Source organism: Panthera tigris, chromosome D2 (assembly GCF_018350195.1).
Source record: "Panthera tigris isolate Pti1 chromosome D2, P.tigris_Pti1_mat1.1, whole genome shotgun sequence".
Lineage (NCBI taxonomy): Eukaryota > Metazoa > Chordata > Mammalia > Carnivora > Felidae > Panthera > Panthera tigris.
This window is the reverse complement of record NC_056670.1, coordinates 76,673,305-76,695,238: the sequence shown is the minus strand read 5'-3', so window position 1 is coordinate 76,695,238 and position 21,934 is coordinate 76,673,305. Positions and strand designations below refer to the sequence as shown.

The 21,934-nt window shown below is 50.8% G+C and overlaps 1 protein-coding gene across 15 annotated transcripts in view; it reads left to right on the top strand.

Moving 5' to 3' along the window:
- The window catches only part of FGFR2 (fibroblast growth factor receptor 2), a 108,233-nt gene that overhangs the window by 16,407 nt on the left and 69,892 nt on the right, over positions 1–21,934 (top strand). For 5 of the 15 annotated variants that reach the window (XM_042960107.1, XM_042960105.1, XM_042960106.1 and 2 more), the window contains exons 3-4: positions 12,223–12,489; positions 13,343–13,417. The exons of 3 other annotated variants lie outside the window; for them this stretch is intronic. In XM_042960107.1, the coding sequence (XP_042816041.1) occupies positions 12,223–12,489; positions 13,343–13,417 (342 nt within the window). Of the gene's footprint in view, positions 1–11,246; positions 12,490–13,342; positions 13,418–21,934 lie in introns of those variants that run through there. 7 more of the 15 variants (XM_007084868.3, XM_015538792.2, XM_015538793.2 and 4 more) reach the window with 3 other exon arrangements.

Genomic DNA, 21,934 nt, shown 5'->3' with positions numbered 1-21,934 from the left:
TTGCTTAAAAGGGGCAGGTGTGCCAAGATGCTTGGGGGCCCAGCATAGCCCCTCCCTAGGTGAACTTGCTCTGATGGGTTTTGAAAGGGGCTGGGCTCTGCATGGAGAAGTGGAAACTCTTCAAAGTTTGCTTTCCAGAAGGTTTGACCTCTTTGCAGATACACGGCTTAGGGCCTAGGAGAAAGGCTAACCCTGGTGCACCCTTCTAGATTTGGAATTTCCTGAATGAACGAACGTGCTTTCAGTCCTGGGGCACAGGATTCCCCACGGGGGAATTTTCCTTTTTTTTTGTAAGTCACTGGAGAAAAGCGGGCAAGGGGCAAAGCCAGCTGGGGACGTGCCCCACCCGCCGCAGAGGCTCCCTGCCCCTGCTGACTTTAGGGGAAACCCCTCCAAGAGGTCATTCCGACCCAGCTGCTTGCTAAAGACCCCTCGGGCTATGAATCTGTGCCTTCAGCCTCAACAAGATTTCTGCACCAGGCTGGCCCGAACTTGCTGAGGCCTGAGTTGCCAGATCAAGCCATTCAAAGGAGGAGGGCCATCTGTTTCCCAGTTTCCAGCTGCTAGCCCTTCATTTGTAAATGGCCGGGATGCTGCTGGGGGGGTGGGGGGGAAACCGGTCTGGGGACACAGCTGCAGGCTCTGAACAAGTGTTGGAACTGGGGTCCTGCTGAGAGGAGAAAGGTCCAGCCCTTTAAGTAAACTTGCTCAAAGGTACTGCAAAAGGCCCGGAGTTGAAGATCAGGAGGCCAAGAGGCGTGCCCTTGCCTTCCTGGAGTAACTCTTACCCCACCCCCTTATCCTTTTCTTTGGTCCCTGGGGCGCTTTAAAAATATTCACTTATTCTGAAAGTACGTATTGAGGGAAGGGCTGGGGGAAAATGTCACCTAGGATTTCGACACGATCTGACCTTTGGGGGACTTGCAGGCCACATGTACCCACTTAGTATGCACTGTGGACTGTTTATGTCCGTGTCAGGGGGGTGAGCAGGTCCCGGAAGCAGGTTCTAGGAGCCAGGAGTAACCCTAAGTGCGGAATGGTGACCGTCCCTGAAAACTTGCTTCTGGAATGTAGTCACAGTGCTGGCTTAGGGCATCCTCTCTGGAAAGCAGGCCCATCAGCCCCGTGCTGTTACAGGCTCCTGATGCTTGGGTGCCATGCAGGGCACAGGTGGGCGCCTTGCCGGGGGGGGGGTTTGGTGTTCAAGGCTCCTCCCGGCATGCTCTGGGGTTGTGATAAGGCATCTGGTCCGGGGAACTCTGCAGGGGTTTTTGTGGTCCGCATGTAAATATCTGGTATCCCCGATTTGTTGGATAGGTGAACAGTAGATGCTATTTTAATAAGCCAAGGCCTCTTCCCTCACTAAAGTCATCAAACAGGTGTCATTGGCATTGATAACAACTCTCTCCCAAGATCCTTGGATGTTTAGTTCCATTTGCCAGAAATCTACACTTAGGTAACTTACATAGATACGACCTGACAGATTTATGCATTTGAAAGAAAACCTTGTTTTAAAGTCAGAGTAAGGCAAATCAGCCTTACCATGAGGTGGGGGGAAAGAATCTGCTGATCACTTAGGGGTCAAGCTATAACCCACACACAGGCGCCCAGGCCCGCCCTGGCTGGAACTGGGGTGAGGGGTGCTTTTTCTCAGATGTGTCCCCACCACCCACCTTAGGGGGTTACAAAGACCTTCCCAGGCAGCCTCTTGGTTTGTCCTTGTGATGACCTTGACCAGCAGCAGGCTAGCCCGGAGGTGTTTCCCTGTTCTGTAAACTGGGGCTCAGACTCAGGTGATGGGAAGGGGCTGTCCAAGTTGATGTGGGTTCATCCCTGCACAACCAGGTCTCCGACTCTCTCGTCCTTGGACACTGGTGCTGAACTTCTCACAGTGTGGTCTTTGGACCAGCAGCATTAGCATTATCTGGGAGCTGGTGGGAAGCTCAGAAGCTCAGACCCTACTCCACAACTACTGACCCAGAAACGTTGGAGCTGTGTTTTAATAGGCTGTCTAGGTGGTCTTTATGCAGAAGAAAGTCTGAGAAGCACTGCTGATCCCCCCCACCCAAGAAGGTCATTCGAAGAGGGCGGGCCGGGTCGGTGGGGGAGGCGGCTGTATTTGGCTCTGTAGGTTCGAGGTGAATAAACAAAGGCTGTAGTGTCTTGGAGATGAGAACAGCGTGGGCTGTGTTGACGGGAAGCAGGGATTTTTGCAGAGGAGATGATATTTGAGCTGGGCTCTGAAGGCTGAATAGGAGCTTGCCGGGCAGAGTAGTGGGGCAGGGTAACGGGCAGAGGAAACAGTGCCCGCGAGAACAGACAAGTCTGGGGCATGAGGGAGAAGAAGATGGAGGGGGGACGTGGGGCCTCGCGCAACCGTGGCCTTAATGTGAGGAATATTCTTTGGGTTTTACCCTGTCAGAGTGTGGAGTGGTCTCTGTCTTTTATTTATTTATTTCATTTCATTTCATTCGTTCATTCATTCATTCATTCATTCAATTAAAGGTCAGTTTTGTTTCCCAGGTTGCTCTGGGGGTCCGCGGTGGATACATGGGGTGGACTGGGGGGGCAAGGCAGAGGTCTTTTGGAGAGAAGGTGGGGACCTGCCAGGGGTGAGGTCTTGTCCTTGTTCTCTTTTCAGAGCTGTTTCAGAGAGAACTAACAGGAGTAGCAGATGTGGGGCCTGGTGGGATGGGAGGCAGGAGGGAGAAGCGGGGGGCTTCAGGGCCGAGTTGGAGCTGAGTTGATGTCAGCCAGGGGCTGCTGGAGGGGAAGAGGGGGAAGGGCACTTGCTTGTTTTGGGCGACACCTCGGAAGACAAGGTCAGGTGATGTGCTCCCTCAGGCAGGTGGAAGGATGAACCTTCCAGCAGGGACTTGAGCGGCATTGATGTGGAGGGGGCAGGGAAGGCTGCAGAGGTGGGCCAAGCAGAGTATAGGGAAGGGACCACAAGAGCCAGGGACGGGCTTCTGAGCATATTCGCAGATACGGGGGAGTGCGGAAGGAGGAGGTCCCAGAGAGGCAAGACCTCCGCCACACCGCTCTGTTCTTAGGAACACTCACACACGTGCACAAGCAGAAGACAGAACGACACAAGGGATGATTAACACTAAGCTATGTGTTAGGGGCTCTAGAAACAGAACAGAAGGTTCCCCTTTGTTTTCTTACATCCCCAGGCTTCCGTGTTGAGGACACCTGGTTAGGTGGCTTTTCTGTCTCTCACGCGTAGTCTGCTGCAGCTGAGGAGTAATGATTTCAGCTAGAAGGTCTTCCCGCTGGTACATTCGAGGTCCTGCCGAGTGGCAGCGGCCCGGAGCTAGGTGCTTTCTGTGCGCGCGCTCATTATCATCAGTCCTGGTTTGCAGGCGGAGACACAGGAAGCGATCACACAATTTGGCAGAGTTGGAACTTAGGTCGGTTCTCAGCCTGTTCTTGCCTTTTCTTTTCTTTATTTTTAACGTTTGTTTATTTTGAGAGAGAGAGAGAGAGAGGGAGAGAACGAGAGCGGGGGAGGGGCAGAGAGCGTGAGAATCCCAAGCAGGCTCTGTGCCTACAGCGAGCAGCCCGATGGCCAGGCTCGAACTCACCAACCGTGAGATCATGACCTGAGCTGAAACCAAGAGAGGTGGACGCGTAACCGTCTGAGCCACCCAGGCGCCCCTGTTCTTGCCTTTTTCTGAAGAGCGCCCAGGGAGGGGACAGAGATGGGACCAGAGCTTTAATGCTAGGGTACCAGGAAGAGCTCAGGGACCAGCTGTGGGAATTGAAGCAGCCTCTGATGAGCAAGGTGGCTTTTTACCACTTTATAGGAGGAAGAGGGCTCTGCCGTTGTCGGGTCTCAGACGGAAACATTTTGGGGGCAGATGAGGCGTTCAGAACCGGAGATGACGCGTTCGTTTTACAGGCGACACCTCAGCAGGGTCACTCCTGATCTCAACGATGGTGATACAGGTCCGGCAAATAGCATTCATTCCTTCATTCCATGACCTCCTTGGGAGGCCCTCCCCACCTCCCAGTTCCCTTCCCGATACAGGGAGTACGAAACCTTCCCTCTGGGAGAGTTTTCCCAGGAGTCTGGGTCCGTCGGCAGGGCCAGCTTGATGACGTGGTTTTCCTTAGAGCAGCGTGTGCAAGGAAGCCCTGAAGATCTTCAGAGATGCCAGCCTCCTCCTGTGTTTCCAGAAGGCAGGAGGCCCACGGCCTGGATGACCAGGCATCGAGCACATGGACTCCTCGTTGTACGTGCGACAGGGGGGTGCGTGCGGGCTGCTTTGATGTAACCTGCAGCGCCGGTTCCTGCTTCGTGGACACTAGATAATCTGATGGCATGTGCGGGAAATGCTTTTGAACAGAGGGCCCGGTGTGGAAGTTTTTGCTCAAGCAGAGCTGCTGATGTCCAGGGACTTTATGCAGATGGCACTGATCCTGTACCTGCATCCCGGTGGTCCAGTGGAAATTTTGCTGTCGTGAACATAAGAGTTTGGTGCAGGTGTTGGGACCAGGGAGAAAACCTTCCTTTTTATGCCCCCCGCACTCCCTTTTGGAGAACATGATTCACTGACAGCCTGAAGCATCAGGATCAAAAGGAGAGAGGGGTTGCTGGCAGAATAGGGAGTGGATATTGCCACTTGGGGTCCAAATCTTGGGTGATCACGGTGACTCCTGCTTCCCTGAGGGCATTCTTAGGCATGTCACGATTTCTACGTTAGTATTTTCTCATGGGCAGCTGGATCACTTCTTTTCAGACTTGGAAAGCTGTTCCCCACGCATCTCAAAGATAGACCTAAATTATATGAGGGGTGTGCCTAAATATATAATTTTTAATGGTTACCATATTGGAAACATATGCCATTATCCCATCTGATCATGAGGAATGTGAGCCAGTCCAGAATTTCTGGAACAGGCAGGCTACTGTGGCAGAGGTAGCTATTAGTGGTTGTTACAGCCCCCGTGGAACCGACGGGGAGGTTTTAAGTGCTGACGTGTGTGTGTAAGACACCCCAACAATTGGCCGGGAAGGGAACTGCGGCCTCTCGGCCTGTTTACGTATCTGTGGCTCATCGCTCCGACTTCTTTGTGTCCCCCGTTTTTATGTTGGCCGTATTTCTCGAGGCAGAGAACTTTCATCTTTATATTGCGCAGAGTGTTTGTCTCTCCCTCCTGCCTCTTAAAGTACAAGTAGTACCTATGCCTTATAAGGCCTCCGTTTCATGACAGGATTTTTGTCTTGTGCAAGTCCCTTCTTGCAAAGGGGAAGCTCTCAGGATGTCTGAGACGGAACAGCCCGCTCTCTGCCGCCCCTGTCTTCACTGTCTGTGCGTCTGCGGGACCCCCCCCCCCTGCCCCCCTCCGTGGGTAGGGCCCACGGGGCGGGGGCGGTCATTTCTGACTTCCTTGTGGGGACCCCGGTACCTTTGTGTCTTTCTGTTGGTGAGATTTGGTGCCGGGCAGAATGATCTGGGCCTTCGGCCCCTCCGGGTTACTGAAAAGCTGTGCTGCAATGCCCGACGTCTCGACTGCCCAGCCTCCCTCAAGTCCAGCTTGTAAAAATGCTTCAGGACAGCGGTGTGTATGAGGGGGGTTGGTATTCCAATTCCCATGGACAGAAAATTGGGTATCGGCCAGTTAAAACTTCGTACTGGGACCGTGGCGTGGCCGCTTCAGGCCATCTTAAAGAGCGGGAGGGTGAGTCGAGGCTAACCGGAACAGACAGGCTCAGCCGCCACTTACCGCCGTGTGTGTCGCGCACTGTGACATTGCGGTGACATTTGCAGCTTTATTTTGTGCGCTGCTGTCTCAGGACCTTGGCAGGCCCACAGCAGTGATATCTGTTCCTCTGGTACAGGGTGGTGGAGGGAGGGCAGCACCAGGAAGCCCAAGGCTGGTGGACTGCTCTGCTCCCAGTGCTGGCGTGACGGTTCCCGTGGGAGCGCCGAGCTGCGACAAGAGGCACACGTTTGTGTCCCCGCAGCCCGCGTCCTGCCACCTGCCCGGCCTCTGCTCCAGCTCCAGGCCCCGGGTGGGGGGACGGTCTGTTTCCCGAGTTCTCTATCTCTTTCTCCCTTTCTGATCCTTTCTGGAGGAATGCGTTTGGGGCTCAGATGCCCCTGACTTTCTGACCGGGAGCATCTTCGGGGGCCGTGTCGCAGGGGCCCCGCCACACTGCATCCTCGAAGCCGGGGTTCCTGCCTCTTAGCTGCGAGCATCTTGACATTTGGAAAGGCGCCGTCCCGAGGAAACCCCAGAAAAGGCTTTACCTTGTGAGGTGCGACGTCATCGTCCTGCTGGCTTTCGCCGCTTTGTTGGCCCCGGACCGTGTCAACCTGCGGTCCACCCTCCAGCAGGCGATCGGACGGGGCGAGTCGCGGGCTTCCCATCTGTTCCCTGTTTGCATTTGGGCGCCATTTCAAAAACCACACGGGAAAGTTTATAGGCAAACATTATAAAAAGTGACAGTCTGGAGTGCTGCTATGGCTGGTCTGGCAACATAAAGCGTTACCTGAAATAGCTTACTGTTCCAAACTCCCTCCCTGCTTCAGCTGTCCCGAGACGGCCCTGCTGGTGACACGGGGGAGGGACCCAGGGACATGTGCGTTGAAGTCGCATAAGTCACGGCCCTTCTGGACTTTGACAGGCTGTCCCCTCCCCAGCTCTGGGCGCATACAGGCCAGGGTTTGCTTCCCTGTGCTTGTTTACCCGGAGGTGAACACCTGCGGCTTGCAGCCAGTGACGTTGGCATGATGTCACTCTGAGAGGTCATGATCCCCGCCCTCACTTGCTGAGGGCTGTCCCCCCACCTCAGTGTCCTTCTCTTCCCAGATGAGGCCCCTCTGCTGCCCATGGCGGGGACCGCACAGGCTGCATGCCGGGGACGGGCTACAGGAGTGCCCGTTGTCTCATTCTTTTAATATACACGTAGTCACTTGGATATTAAGAGAAAAAGCTGTGTGATCACTCTCGGTGACCGGGGTCACCTCGCCCGCTTCTCCCCTTGGCCGTTTTAGGTCTCTGTGACAATGTCGGACGCTGGTGTGTGTGTGTGTGTGTGTGTGTTTTCCCACTTTGAATTACTGTTATGAAAGATGGACGGAATTTTGTGTCTGTCTGTGGAAGTGTCTCCGAAAGAATATCTGGTGTGGAGCAGAGTGGCTTCTGGAACCTTCCCCCGTGGTGTTTTGGCAGGATCAGACGAGGGACAAGGTTGGACTGGGCGCTCCCTGTGGATTTCTTCCCCGCTCTGCGTAAGAAAGGTTAAAAGTAAGCTGTAGCACCAGAAAAAAAAAAAAAACAAAACAAATCCAGGAAACATTAATATGACTATAAAAGGTATTGTTTAAATCTCCCGGGGAATACTTTGCCCTGTGTCAACGGTCCTGCTTTACAGAGCAGGCCGCGCAGCCTGCTGGAGCAGGGGTGGGGGTAGGGAGGGGGTGGAGGCACCGGGCCCTGTCAATGGAAGCAGATCCACCGGGGAGCATCGCCGGTGCGTCATCGCTGGTGTCAGAGGACTTAGCAGATCTTCTTGGCTCCCCACCGAACGGTGTGAGGGAGATACCTGTGCAGGTGTGTGCGCGGCACTCACGGAACATGTTTGCAGGGCGCGGGCAAGACAGTCACCTGTCACCTGTAGCATTCAGACACAGAAGAGAAACCCAAGCCGGGAGTGGCCTCCTGGGGACGGGCGGGGACAGGGTGGCCTCCGCTGAGCCAGCTGTTTGGGTTCCAGGCAAAGCGCCCATGTCCTTGGCACCTTGTGCCCAGGTATGTTTGATGCAGGAACCCACAGGCTGGGCGGGGGTGCACCTGGGCGGTGTGGCAGTGGACCGTGTGGCATCCCTTCCCCCCGCCCCCCAACTGTCTTCCTTCTCTTGGCACCGTTTTTCCCCAAACGCTTCCTCAGTCCTCTCCTTGTTTTCAAAAAAATTTTAACGTAGGCTTGTTTACTTGGAGGGTGCAAGCAGGGGAGGGGCAGAGAGAGGGCTCTGTGCTGACAGGCTGACAGCAGCGAGCTGAACGTGGGGCTCGAACCCATGAACCGCGAACCCACGACCTGAACTGAAGTCGGATGCTCAACTCACTGAGCCACCCAGGTGCCCCTGTTTATTTATTTTTGAGAAAGAGGGAGAGAGCGCATGAGCGTGGGAGCGAGGGAGGGGCAGAGACAGAGAGACAGAGACAAAGAGACAGAGACAGAGACAGAGACAGAGAGAGAGAGAGAGAGAGAATATCCCAGTCAGGCTCCATGCTGTCAGTGTAGAGCTCGACACGGGGCTCGAACTCTCCAACTGCGTGATCATGACTGGAGCCGAAATCAAGAGTCAGGTGCTTAAGTCCCTGGGCCACCGAGGCACCCCCTCTCCTTTTCGTTCACCCATTCGCCCTTCTCCCCGAGCCACGCCTACAGTCTGAGTGTGAACACCGCATTGCTGGGCTTTGCTGAAGTTGCCACAAACCCCCAGTGACCCGGTGAGCCTTTTGTGAACCGATCCGTTAGGTGCGGGTTCGTTCAGGCTTGAAGTCAGGTGGCCTAATTGTAATGGATGAACACCATTAGTGATGTATTCTGGAGAGTTCTTTTACTGTCCTTGAAGCTTATCCTCTAACTGGAAAACGGGTGACAGTTTTGACCTGGTTTTACCGGAGAGAAGGACCACGTTGAGCAGAAGTCCTCTTATGGGCCCGGTGAGATGGGAGCCTGTCCGTAACATTGACCTGCATCTGTGGAGATACTGATCCAGACGCTCTCTGAGTATCCTCTGAAGATAGTGGTGCCAGAGGCGTGGTGAGCGTCGTCAGCCTCGAAGGACAGCGGTAGTGACGGTCACGGGCCCGGCAGGTTATAGATTGGACGCCGAGGTTCCTGTTGGTTGGCTCATCGGATCCTCACAAGCAATGCCGTGTCATTTCGGCATTCTTGCTCCTTAATGGGGGAGGGACCGGGGTGGAGAGGTGAAGCAGGAACGGAGTGGAGCGGGGCTCAGGGGACCATCCTTTTCTTGCGCACGACGGCACATTTATCGTCAGCTCCTGTGTGTCCGGCCCCACGCAAGACGCGGTCCCTGCCCTTGAGGCCTCAGTGGGCCACGTTCCTCTTTTACCACCAACCAGCAGGTGGTGGTGTCTTTGTGACGTTGGTCCGGGCACCCCTGGCTTCCGCAAGACCCAGTGGTTTACCAGATATTCTCAGCGAAAATGCGTTCCTTTAAGAACAGGGAAATCGTAACTCTACCTTTGTCGGGAGAGAGAGGTTTTTGCGTCCTAATTGCAAGTATCTTGCTTATCTTTTTTTTTTTTTTTTTTTTTTTTAAAGCAGTCTCCATACATTCTCCTGCCTGCATGAAATAGGGACATGGCTCTCCTGATGGGAGGGGCCGGGGCAGAGGCAGGCTGGCTACGCGTCTCCCTGAGAGGGTGAAGATCCGCAGTTCGGGGTCCAGCCACTCCTGCGTAGACCTCTCTTGATGTCCGGTCCTGGCTCAGAGGAAAGCAGATTCTGTAGTATTCTTGGTACCTTGCTGACGATGCCGTGTGGTCCCGATAAATATTATTTTGTGACCCAGGCTAATCCACGATAAATTCACTCTTAACATTGTGGGTGCTGTTTCGGTAATTACTGGTTGGTTATATGGGACCCAAATGCCATCTGATCCTTGCTTTAACCAGCTGTGAAAGGGACTCGGCCAGGTGTCCTGTGGGGCACCATCACTTCCGATGGGACTCCAAGCCGCTGGAAATGGGGCAAGGTCCGCGATCCGGGGTCGCACTGAATTCCTTTTTTCTCTTCCTTCCCCTCTTTCCCACATTTTTCTTCCTTTTCTCTGTCCTGCTCGGGCTTCAGAGTTCAGGATATTTCTAGGAGTCCCTCAATTCAGGCGCATTTGGACCTCAGCAAGCTCAGGAGGCGTGTGGCCTGAGGAACCTTCCAGCTGAGGTCCCGGCGACATCTTTCAGACATCACTTTGCCCTTCAACCCCTCAGAGCAGCCTTCTCTGAACATCCCGTACAACGGGGGTTGGCAAACTTTTCGTAAAGGGCGAGGCTTTGCAGAGGACGTAGGGTGTCCGTTCCAGCCGCTCAGCCCTGCCATTGTGACACAACAGCAGCCCCAGACAACACTTAAGGAGCAAACGTGGCTGCGTGCCAGGAAAACGGTGTTTACAAAAACGGGCAATGGCTGGGTTTGGCCCGGGGGCCGTGGTTTGCCAGCTCCTGCTCTAGAGAGAGCCCTCCCCCTCTGTCTTGTTTGTACCGCTGTCTTGCTGTATTTGGCTTCCTGACAAGACCGCCTCCCGTACTTTTTACATTTTTTGTAGGCTTTTTGTTTATTGTCGGTCATCTCCACTGTAATTAAAGTTCCACCAGCGAGGCAGGGATTTTACTGTTCCCTGTTGCTCCCTGAGCATCTAGAACAAAGCGTGGCCCGTAGGAGGGGTCTCGTAGATGTAGAATGAGAAAGACAAAACTTACTCGGGAAGCGTAGCCTGCGAATTGGGGTTTTCTGCCCTCGTTTCAGGGTGTGTGTGTCCATGTTAAATCAGACTCTTACTTTCTTCTTCTATCTTGTTGTTGTTGTTGTTGCTGTTGTGGTGGTGGTTCTCTATGTCCCGTTCAACGTCTGGGCTCTTCTTGGCATGTATGCCTTTGAAGGTGCCCCTTTGGGGAGCCCTGGCCCTCCCATGTTGGCTGTTGGTGGTGGTGGTGAGGATTTCTAGAACCAGATGCACACGGCCCTCACTGTTCCTTCAGCAGTGGGACTAAGGCACGGAGTGACTTTATTCCATTGTCATGTGGGAGATTTGTCCAGACTGCACTCAGAAGGACAAAACAGTTGCCTTGTGATGCTGCCCAGATTTGGAGCTATCCCAGCGCTGGGAAGCTTGATGTTTCCTGGGCCTGGGACTCTGGGTACCATTCACAGTTCCCATTGTGATGGATGAAAGCCCATTCATGGGTCCTCGTGGGTCCCGGCCAGCGGCTCCGGGTGCTCCCCTTGTAGGCCTGTGGCTCCCTCTCGCTGTGCTTGTACAGGTTGCCTGAGTCCCCTCTTGCCCTGAGGATTTGGGGACCGCAGTCATGTTCAGCACGGGCCCCTGCCATGTGTGTGTTGCTTGGGGCAAGAGGGACACCCAAGGAGACCTGAACCCTCCATCTACATCTTTGCTGTCCCCCTGGGCGACAGGACACGTCCATGAGCTACGTGCTGCTTCCCCAGAAGCTGGCTCAGCGGACAGGTGAACGAGGAGGGGAGATCCGCTCCACCCCCAGGCCCGGGGGACCGATGGCAAGCTCATATCCAGCTGGATGATTTGGGCCTTGAAGGATGAGTTGGGTTAACGGGGAGGCGAGGGAGGGAGGAGTACCTCTCAAGGAGTTAAAGGCCAAGGCCCCGAGGAGGCTGGAGCGCAGGGTGTGCGGTGGGTGCTGGTGGGCAGGGAGGGACCCAGCTGTGAACATGTCAGAGGGTCAGGTGCTCAGCTGCCTCATTTCCAGATCTGTCTAGGTACAATACAGAGACCTCCTCTTGGTTTTCTGGGGCATTTTGTTCTTTTTGGTGTTAAGAAAAACAGCGTGTTCCAGCTTACCCAGCACAGTATTAAGTCTCCAGGCCAGCAAAGTGATCTGAGCCTGAGAGTTTTGTACAAGGACCCATTAGCGTCCCTTGAGTTTGGGCATTTCATTCTAAGAAGCTCAGCATTGTGACAACAGGCAAAGTCTAGCGCAAATGGGGTGTGTGTGTGTGTGTGTGTGTGTGTGTACTTGCGTGTGTGTATGTGTGTGTGTAAAGGTGTAGACACAGCCATGCAGTCGCATTCAATAAAAAAATTGTAAAACACACGTCCTTACAAGTCAAAAATGCCACAAGAATAGAATTCCCCACGTGTGACCCTTGTAAGCAGGCTTTGGATTGGTAACAGACTGCAAAGTTTTCTTACATTATCCTTCCACGCTGGGTTTTGGGTGTGTGTTTACGGCCCTGCAGCTTGTGGAGACAAAGTGGGGCCGCTTCTATCGGGCACTTCCTCTGGTCGATGTCTCAGACACTCCGTCTGCTCTGTGCACAGCTTCCTGGGTGCGGGCGGAAGCCGACGCCTGCTGGGGCCCTTTGCAGACCAAGAACCACCTCTCCTAGGAATAAACGGGCCGCCACTGACCTTTGTTGGACGTTCTCTCCTTTTCCTCCTTCCCATCTGTCTCCATCTTCTCTCTCCCACCTTTCTGCAGAGCCGCCAACCAAATACCAAATCTCCCAACCTGAAGTTTACGTGGCCGCGCCCGGGGAGTCGCTAGAATTGCGCTGTCCGTTGAGAGATGCCACCATGATCAGTTGGACTAAGGATGGGGTACACTTGGGGCCCAACAATAGGACAGTGCTTATTGGGGAGTACTTGCAGGTAAAAGGTGCCACGCCTAGAGACTCCGGCCTCTATGCTTGCACGGCGGCTAGGCCGGTAGACAGCGAGGCTGTCTACTTCATGGTCAATGTCACAGGTGAGTCGGCCTGCGAGCCCTCCGCTCTCTCTTCTCTGTAGCCGTTTTCTGGGTGAAATTGTACTGGACAAGGGAACTCCTAGTGGGATCTGCTAATTGGATGCCACGCACAGAGCTCCCTAATTTGTTATTGATCTGTTTTTGAAGTTCTTCCACGGGGACCGGCTCTGCCAGAGGGGCTGGTCGTTAAAAATGACAGGATTCTCATGTGCAAGGTAGCATTTTTCTTTTAAGACAGCATGCTTTTATAGAAGTAGAAAACACATCTCACCGCCCCCCCCCCCCCATACTGTTTGTATCTTTGGCCGTTAGAATACAGGGTTGCAATTTGATATGGAAGATTTCGGGTTCCTTTTATTAAAACTCGAGTTTCTCTCCTTGATTTTTCTCCCATGCAGCGAGGGGGAACTAGATGGAGGCCCCCTTTCTGGCCAAGTCTAAAGATTTGCTTTCAGAAGTTAGTAAATTCTGCCGGGGACTAATTCCCTTCTTGAAGGGGATCCTGACAACTGAAAGGTGGTGTTGGAAAGAATCTTTGGATAATAACGCAATCGGTCAATTTGCCGGGGCCTTGAATACTGTTGGAAGCTTAAAATCCAGTTTTAATATATCCAACTTGACAGTATGTTTAAAAAACGTGAAAGCAGAAAGCACTGGGAATCCTAATACAGACCAACTGTCCTCATGGAGAGAAAACTGAAGCCCTTAAAACCATCTTCACTAAACAAGATCTCAGACTTTTTGCGGGGGCTCCTGGGTTGTGGCCTTCCCTGTCCAGAAGGACTAAGTTGTACGTGATTACAGCCTTTTGCTTTGCAAAAACACAACCATGGATATATTCTTTTGAATACAGATGCCATCTCATCCGGAGATGATGAGGACGACACGGAAGGCTCTGAGGATTTTGTCAGTGAGAACAATAACAAGAGTAAGTAACGGCCGTCTCGGAAGGTCCCCGAGAGAGCAGAGCCTGGCGGGAAGTCCGGACTCTAACCTGCCGTCTTGTCCACTCTTCAGAACGCTGTGCCCTGCGGCCCTTGACTTTTCTCTGCTGTGTCTCCTCTCCTGGCTTTCTAATCTGAGAATAAACCAGTGTTCCTGTATACCCTTCTCTACCGTTTGTCCTTTCTTATTGTGTCACAAGTCACTCTTTCTCGAAAGCAGTTCCCAGTTTTCTGTCCTCGAATTTCGTTTCCTCTTCGGTTTCTCACTGTTCGGAGGCGTGATACGAGTAGAAAACACATACCACCCTGGTCTTCTTTGTAACCTCTGATGGTGCTTGGCTTAACTCAGTGGTTCTCAGCCGGCGGGGGGGGGGGGGGAGGGATTCTCCTGCTTCTGACTCCCCTGGGGGACATTGGGCAACACTTGGTGGTCTCAGTAGGGGGAGGAAGAATGCCAGTGACATCCAGTGGGCAGAAGCGAGGGGTACTGCTAGGAAACATCCTGCAAAGTACAGGACAGCCCTTAACAAAGAAGGATCTGGTCTAAAATGTCAGTAGGGCTGAGGTTGAGAAACTGGGGCCTTTTTTTTTTTTTTTTTAACATTTATTTATTTTTGAGAGATAGAGAGACAGAGCGTGAGTGGAGGAGGGGCAGAGAGAGGGGGAGACACAGGATCCGAAGCAGGCTCCAGGCTCCGAGCTGTCGGCACAGAGCCCGAGGCGGGGCTCGAACTCACGGACCGCGAGATCACGACCTAAGCCGAAGTCGGACGCTTAACCCACTGAGCCCCCCAGGCGCCTCGAGAAACCGTGACCTTTTCAGACATTGCTGCATGCTGAGAGGAAATAAGGGAAGGGGGCCTTGCTTTGTAGACAGTGACAGAGCAGGGAACCAGCAAGTGCCGTTTGCTTTTCAAAGGCTGTTAACACGTAGCAGTGACACGTGGGAGAACCTGGGTCAAGAAGAACTCGGCCTCTCTTACTCTGACACCTCTAAGTGGAGGTGACCCTGGGCAAGTAATTTAACTTCTCTGCCTCGGCTTCTTCAACTGTAAAATGGGAATAATAACATCTCGTGGGGTTGTTACGAGGATCAGACAAGTTTGCGTTTGTAGGGCGCTCAGAAAAGTGTGGGTCGCGACGTTCAATACAAAAGATAAAATGTAGCATTAGTTATATTTCCAGTAACATGGCTTGAATGTTCCCCAAGTGCTTGTACATTAGTTGCTGGCGTTCTTTGCTTAGGTGTTCTATTCTGCATGTTTTCAAAAGGACCTTAGTTTAATAAATTCTTACAAGGCTTAAATAATAAGTTAGTTATGAAAATAGGCAGGGCTTTTGAAGACAAGAAGAGAAAATGGATACTGTTAGGGACCTGGGATAATGTGTCAAATGGGGAATTGCATTTGTTCCAGTCTCCTAGCAGCTTAGGCAAAAAGGGAAACATTTATAGTTTTCATTGTTTTGGCAAGAGAAGGCTTGGGTTCTGGACCACGAGCATCAGCATCGTCTAAGAACTTACTAGAAATGAAAAGGCCAAAGCCCCACCCCAGACCCCGGACTGGAAACTCCGGGGATGATTCTCATGTGCGCTGAAGAATGAAAAGCACCGACTTAGGGATTCATACCTTGAGATCTGCCTTGAGCCGTGTGCGCTCTTGTTTATAAAACTGTGGGTGAGTGAAACTGTCTTCTGCTGTGATTTGTACCAACCTTCTTGGGAAGTTATTACGGTTATTTTTTTAATAACGCATCACTGGGACATCAGAAGACATCATTCCTTGTTAGTTCTTTGGCTCTGGCCGGGAAGGCAGTGGATGACCCTGCTTTGGAGGTGTGGCTTTGGGCAGGTTCGGTGCAGGTTGCTGGCTCGGGCAGTGCCCCCCAACGACCCCATAAGCTGGAGGGAGCTATTATTCCTGTTTTCTTGATTGGAAACTCACGATTCGGTGAGCAAAAGGCAAAGCCGCCATTCACTTGCAGGCCTGTGGTGTGTTGAATCACGGCACCCCCCTGCCAGTCCCCAGGGTGACGATAGGGGGGCGGGGGTGCAGGGAGGATGCCGGCACTGTTGTGGACGGCTCTCAGGTGGGGCCCACGTGTGGGATGTCCAAATCTGGCAGCACCCGGGTTGTGCTGGCCGGCCTGGAACCTGCCTCGTCCTGGTGAACAGAACCACGTCTGAGAGCCTGTTCCCAGGAATACTTGGGAAGCTGTAAAATGTAACAGCAAGGTATGGGTTACGTAACAAGTAGACTGAGTGAACTGACTGAACTTTCTGGTGATTGCGAGGGATTACCTGCCGTGGACCTCCAGGGTTTCGTCCCCCGAACACTGGTCCCAACCGCCCGGTGCCTGCGCAGACGGGCCAGGGAGCGGAGCGCACTTAACGAATGCCATGCCTTCACCCTGTGGCCAGCGTTCTTTGTAATTAGCTCTCGAATGACACCACGTCTGCCCTGCAGTGGGTGCTCTGCGGTGATTAAGGGCTGGTGTTAGCTGTACCAGGGAGACACTGCTGTCGGGAGCTGCCTCTGTTTGGTGCCTGTGAAACATTAGACACGATTTAAAGCGATAGCAGCTCTTAGCTGGCTACTTGGCCTCTGCCATCTGTTAGTGTGATTAGGCTGGTCTGATTCACAGGTGCAGCCTGGGGCAGTGGAGATTAAGCAGCTGTGGCCTGTGTGGACAGAGGAATGCCACGGCCGGGGTAATTGGCAAGGCGGGGAAGGGGATGTTGCCATTAAAACAATTTTTTGCCACCTCCAGTGTCAAATGCCTGACCTGATTAATAGGAAAAATTATAGAAGCGCCGAATTCCATGCGTTTTCAGGCACCTGGAAAACACCCATGGGTCCAGATTGATTCCTTCGGTGCCTTCTGATTGTCTGGAGGCGTCACTGGGGTGTGTCTGAAAGCTCCTCTTCGGTGACGTTCACAGATGATGCTCCGGTGACCCTGTGCTGGCAGTGACATTTCTGGACTTTTCTAAGTTTTTTTTTTTTTTTTTTTTTTTTTTTAGTTTTGGTGGTTAGCTGTGAGAAGGCAAGCTTTTATCTGCCTGGTAGAGTTCCGAAAGTATGTACAGGCTACAGAAAGCATGGCAGTCCAATACAGGGGCAAAAATAAGTCCAAAATTAAGGCAGGATCGTTGGCTATGGGCCATGAAAGTAGGTCTGGTCTGATTTTTAGAGGGCTGTTTTGCCGTATTCGGGTTGACCTTAACGCTTACACCATTGGTACACGACCCAGCTCAAAGGTGGGCTCCCCCATAGGGGGTTTCCTTATCGCTTCACGTGTTCTATTCCCTCGCATCTCAGCATCACGATGCATCTCAGACCCGCCTTTCCTGGTAGACCACTGTTGGAGGCAAGGACTGGCCTCGATGCTGAGTGAATGTTTTTTGAATTACAGTCCTCCTCTCCATCTTTTACTGGCGCTTTACAAACAGAGTAATGCTCAGGTCTGGTCTGTACCTTAAGAGAAGAAGCTCGTGCTTCTCAAAGTATATCCCGTGGAACCCTAGTCCAAGGGCTGTGTGCCAAGAATGAGTTGTATTTTGAAATGAGTTTGAAAAATACCTCTTACTCTCTGACCCTTTCTTAGAGACTTACCCGGTGCACCAGCAGAATACGTTCTCTCCAACGTTCTATAGTAAAACATCTGTTTAATTTCGGCTTTTCCCAGGGTTTTCCAAACGCATTGACCGTAAGACCCTTTTTAAAATACAGCACTTTACTAACATCCTGTTGCACATGTTTTGAAAATCCCTGCAATGGGCTGATTTGATTGACCTGACTTTGCTTTTGCCTTTTAAGTCAAGCCCTTCCATCACAGATGTCAAGGGCATTCTCGGGTCATATTTTAGCAGCTGACTAACTGATGACCTCACACCTTACCCGCGCTTGACTGTTTCCCTGCGCGGAACAATTCTGTGATGTCATTACAAGCCTAGCTGCCAGGAAATAATGCTTCTTGCATATGCCCTTTAGTGAAACAGACTTTCTCCGGACAGAAAGTTGCAATTTCAAATGCTAATTTTTGAAATGCATCCAGGTTGAAGGTTTTGAAGGCTTCAGAGTTTATACTTTAGCATTGGAAAGCATAACTTAATTAGCCCTTGCCTCCCCTCGGTACGAGGTACCTTTACGGGTTATCTGGCAGCAGATGAGTAGACCTTTTTTTCCCAGGTGTCCCTTTTTTTCCCAGGTGATTTTTATTACCTCAAGCTTGTGTTTCAGCGATTCATGTTTCTGAAGAGTTTCTTGGGAAACCATGATTGACAAAGTTCAGGTTGACTGCTGAACTAGAAGGAATTGATAGCAAGGCAGCTTTATCAAGATCTGTGCTCCAGGAGTGGTTCTTTCTCTTGAGTGAGGAGGAGAGAGACAAGGCAATTTTCCATTTTGGTTTTCATTCCTGTTGAGACCTGCAGGTGCCTGTACTCCTGTGTCAGGGAGAAAGGCAGTTGGCAATTGTCTTTGGAACTGGCTAGGGAAAATGAAGGGACTTGGCCTGGGATTCCACGCTCCTTTCGTTGCTTAACCTGCTGATAATAACAGTTTATAGTCACCTTTGGTCTAATTGGGCCTTTTACTTGGTAGGGGTTATAGCTAAGTTCGTAAATGTGTTGGTTTCTTAGTTGGGTTACGCAGTTTCCAGGAATTGAAAGTTATAGTAACAATAATAAAAAAAAAAAAAAAAAAAAAAAAAAAAAAACCCAAAGCACACAGTCTTCCTGAACTTTTTTTTTTTTTTTTTTTTTTTTTTTTTGGGACATTTCTTTGTAATGGAAACCTCATCCTAAATTGGTTTGGGTGTTTTTTTTTCCGCAAAAGCCAGGGATGGCGTTCTATCTGGAAGGTTGGATTGAATTATCTCTTTCTTGGCCTCCCGTGTGGGCAACCAGCATAACCAACAACTGGAGAGTTTTCTTTTGAAGGCAGATCCTAGGCGCTCCCACGGGGCAGCTGGTCGCCCAGTGGACTCAGGCATTTCAAAGGTGGGTCATTTGTCTGTTTGCTTTAATGGGTTTCTTATCGATGCTTCAACCGATCGGCAAGGTGTTGTTTTTAATGAGATTCTCAAATAAAACCCGCCGCCCCCATAATCACACATTCACTCACATCTCCATATTTTGTTGGATTTGTTTTCTCTTAGTTTATGCAAAACTGAAAACACGAACCTCAGTCTACTGTATGGTTGAGCTCAGAGACCTCTTCCCACCCCCACCCAGTCAGGGTCAAAGCATTCAAATGTCCTGATTAGTGATATTTTTAAAGGCCCTAATTATAGACTTAAGACAGAGGCCTTAGTGGGGCTTTAGGGAGTTTGTGAGACTTAATCTAGGAGCTGAAACAGGCTCTGTTTTTTTATTTTTGCATCAATAAAAATACAGTTGGCAGTCATTAGCGTCCGCAGCTCACATAAATCTTGAACTTTTGACTTAATTACCATGGGAGAGTTCAAAGGGCAGCCTGGAGTGGTTGAAAGAGCACAGCCCAGGGAGCTGGAGTCCTGGGTCTAGCCTCAGCCTGGCCTTGGCCATGCAGCCTTGATCAGATCACTTAACCTTTCTGGATGACATTGATCACGTCAGCCGTTGGACCAGATGGTCACCGAGGCCTTTTGGTACAGTGGTAATAGGATTCCGTGTTTTTCCTTTAAACTGTTGGGCTGTGTTCTCTTTTTGATTTCAGAAAGAGAGGAGACTCTAGACCTTAGCCATCTGTATTGAGATACATACTGGGGCATGGAAGGGCTTCTGTGGGGGCAGCCCATGTTTTTTCATTACGTTACCATAAAAACCCTCTAATCCTACCATTTGTTGACACAATCAATATCTGCCTGGAATACCTGGACAGAATGTTAGAATAGGGAGGGCCCTTATCAGAACACTCAGTTCACCTCCCTCATTTTATAGCTCAAGCTTTTAACACTTGTTCATCTGGTACATTCTTCCATCCATCCATCCATCCATCCGTCCATGTAATAAACACTTGAGTGCCTACTCCACAGGCTAAAGATGACTTACACTGTCCCCTTCAGATGCTCTACTCTTACTGGTCAGCAGACATCGAATGGAATAAAGTTCAGTACGGGGACACCTTGGTGATGGAACCATATGTAAATGACAAGCCCAGTGAAGGAATTTGATCAGTCTGTGCTGTGGGATGGAGGTGGTATGTTGAAGGAACTTTGAGGGAGGTTTTTGTGGGGTTATACATCTCTTTTTAACCAGCACATCTTAAGAGACTACTGCTGTATTAAAAGTATAATTCTATTTACTTAGACTCATCGCTGGTATATAATAACTGTTTCAGTATAGAAAATGATAATGAGTAGGTACCCCGTTACGATGGATTTTTCTTATTTTTTAAATTTGGCTGGGTTTTACTGTTCTTACTGTTTAGTGAGTCAGCATCATTCTTTAGCTACGTGTTACATCAGAAGGTCTGAGAATGTCCGAGCAGATGGGACGAACCTGTCACGAAGGTCACCTTGTTTACTTCCAATTTAGTATATTTCATTTTTGTATGCCATCCAAGATTTCCACAGTTCCTTTTCTATTAATTGACTTGAAACTCACTCCTCCTGCTTCCCTAAGATTATGCTAGGGAAGATACATTAAGTGGATACTCAGACCCTTCTTTGAAACAACGTGATGGAGACTTGGCTTATAGTTTTCCTCTTTTATCAAGTTGTTGAGGAAACATTTGTACTGAGCACCTACTATGTGTTCTCTTTTGTAGATCGTTAATTTGTTAAGTGAGTTCCTCCTCTGCGTGTTCACCGGCCATGGTATGAAAAGAGGCCTCCTTAGGTAGAAAAGCTTGCTTCGGAGCCTGGTCCTGGTCTCTCACCAGCTGCGTTGTCGTTCTTGGGGTGGGGGGCGGGGATGGTGGCTGGCATTTCCATGTGTCCAGACTGCAAAAATGGCAGGAGATGACAAATAGAGTTTGCAGAAGACATGAGGCCACCGATGAAGGAGGCGCAACGGGGCTAGTCCTACAGTACCATTATTTTTCTAGACCTTCCAGGTTCTCCCGTCTTCACGTAAAACTAGTTTCTTTCAGGAGGAGCCATTATAAAATACGAAAGTAATCCCTCCCCTCTAGCGTCATGCTCATGAAAACAATTCATGAGCTCAAAATCTTAAAGAAAAGCCTAGTCACAGAAGGGTGTTGTCCTGTATGATGTTAGCACTCACTCAGAGTGGGACTGGGCAGAGCACTGGGGTGGCCCATTGCTGCCACACAGAGGACCTTGAAAACTTGGCTCGATGGCCTTTCTGTGGAGTCACTATTTACAGGTATTCAGGAAAAGGGAAAGTTGCAAATGTGGGTTTCCAGTGATAGCCACAGAGGCGATCTGTTTCTGCTTTGTTGATAAGATTTTACGGTGCCCCGCCCACCTGGGATCCCAGTGGCTTCAGGTGACAAGTATGGTGCCCATAACCCTGCCTCATGGCTGTGTGTCTATTTCGCACGAGCAGGTTTTATAGGTGCAGTTTTGACGATTGAAATTTTACCCCAGGGAAGTGGCTTCCTGCCAGAAATTCCAGCAAAATTCTTTCACCCTTGTCCTTAAATCATCCCTTAGGTGCCAAGACGAAGGTGCTGGTTGCCAGTGTGCTGTTGCCACAGGCCATGACCGTATAGACTCATGTGGTTTGGGGTGATCCCTGCGTGGGTTACGGTCTCCCTGACAGCTTAGCCCAGTGAGAGAGGAACAGAGCAACATTCCTAGTTCCTTAAACTAAATCCTCCCCCCCCCTTTTTTTTTTTTTTAACATTTTAGGGAACGTAAAAAATCATGCCTAATGGAATGTAAGCACGTATCTGGTGATTTCTTTTCTGTAAAAAAGAAAAGACATTCCAGAGGATCAGCTCAGCCGTAATCGATGCTATCTGAAAGAGTCACTACATTAATATTTAGCTAATTCGTATGAATAGGCTATTGTGTTTACTTACACAAATGACATGAGTACGGACACCTGACAGCATGAGGTATGCTTTTCATTTAGGTCAGATTTATAAAAGTCTTTGTGTCGCAACAAAGCTCATTATTTATTTTGTGCTCTTAATGGTTTCTTTTCAGTGGCTGTGGCTGTGGCTGGATTTTTCTAAGTAGAAGCTTTTAGAATGAAAGATTATTGAAATTGTTCCAGTGTATGCCAGGCCCTGGGAGTCTTGTGATGAATGGTAATCAGATACTCCCTGGTGAACCCTCAGGAGACTGGGTGTGTTTAGGGGCATTTGACACCCAAAGCCACATGGCTAGCAAGTTGTCTACTCATTGCAGATACAGCTGATTTCAGAGGAAAGAGTGGAGCCCCGTTCTTTCACCCTTGGCTCTCCCTCCCCGCCCCCCGCCCCAACCCTCAGGCCTTTCTTTCCCTGGCATGCAGGACTGACCACCTCAGTTTTGCCTTGCTTGCACCATCTTCTTGGCACATCGTGTAGACTCCTGTCTGTATCCCACCGCCTTGACACTTAGAT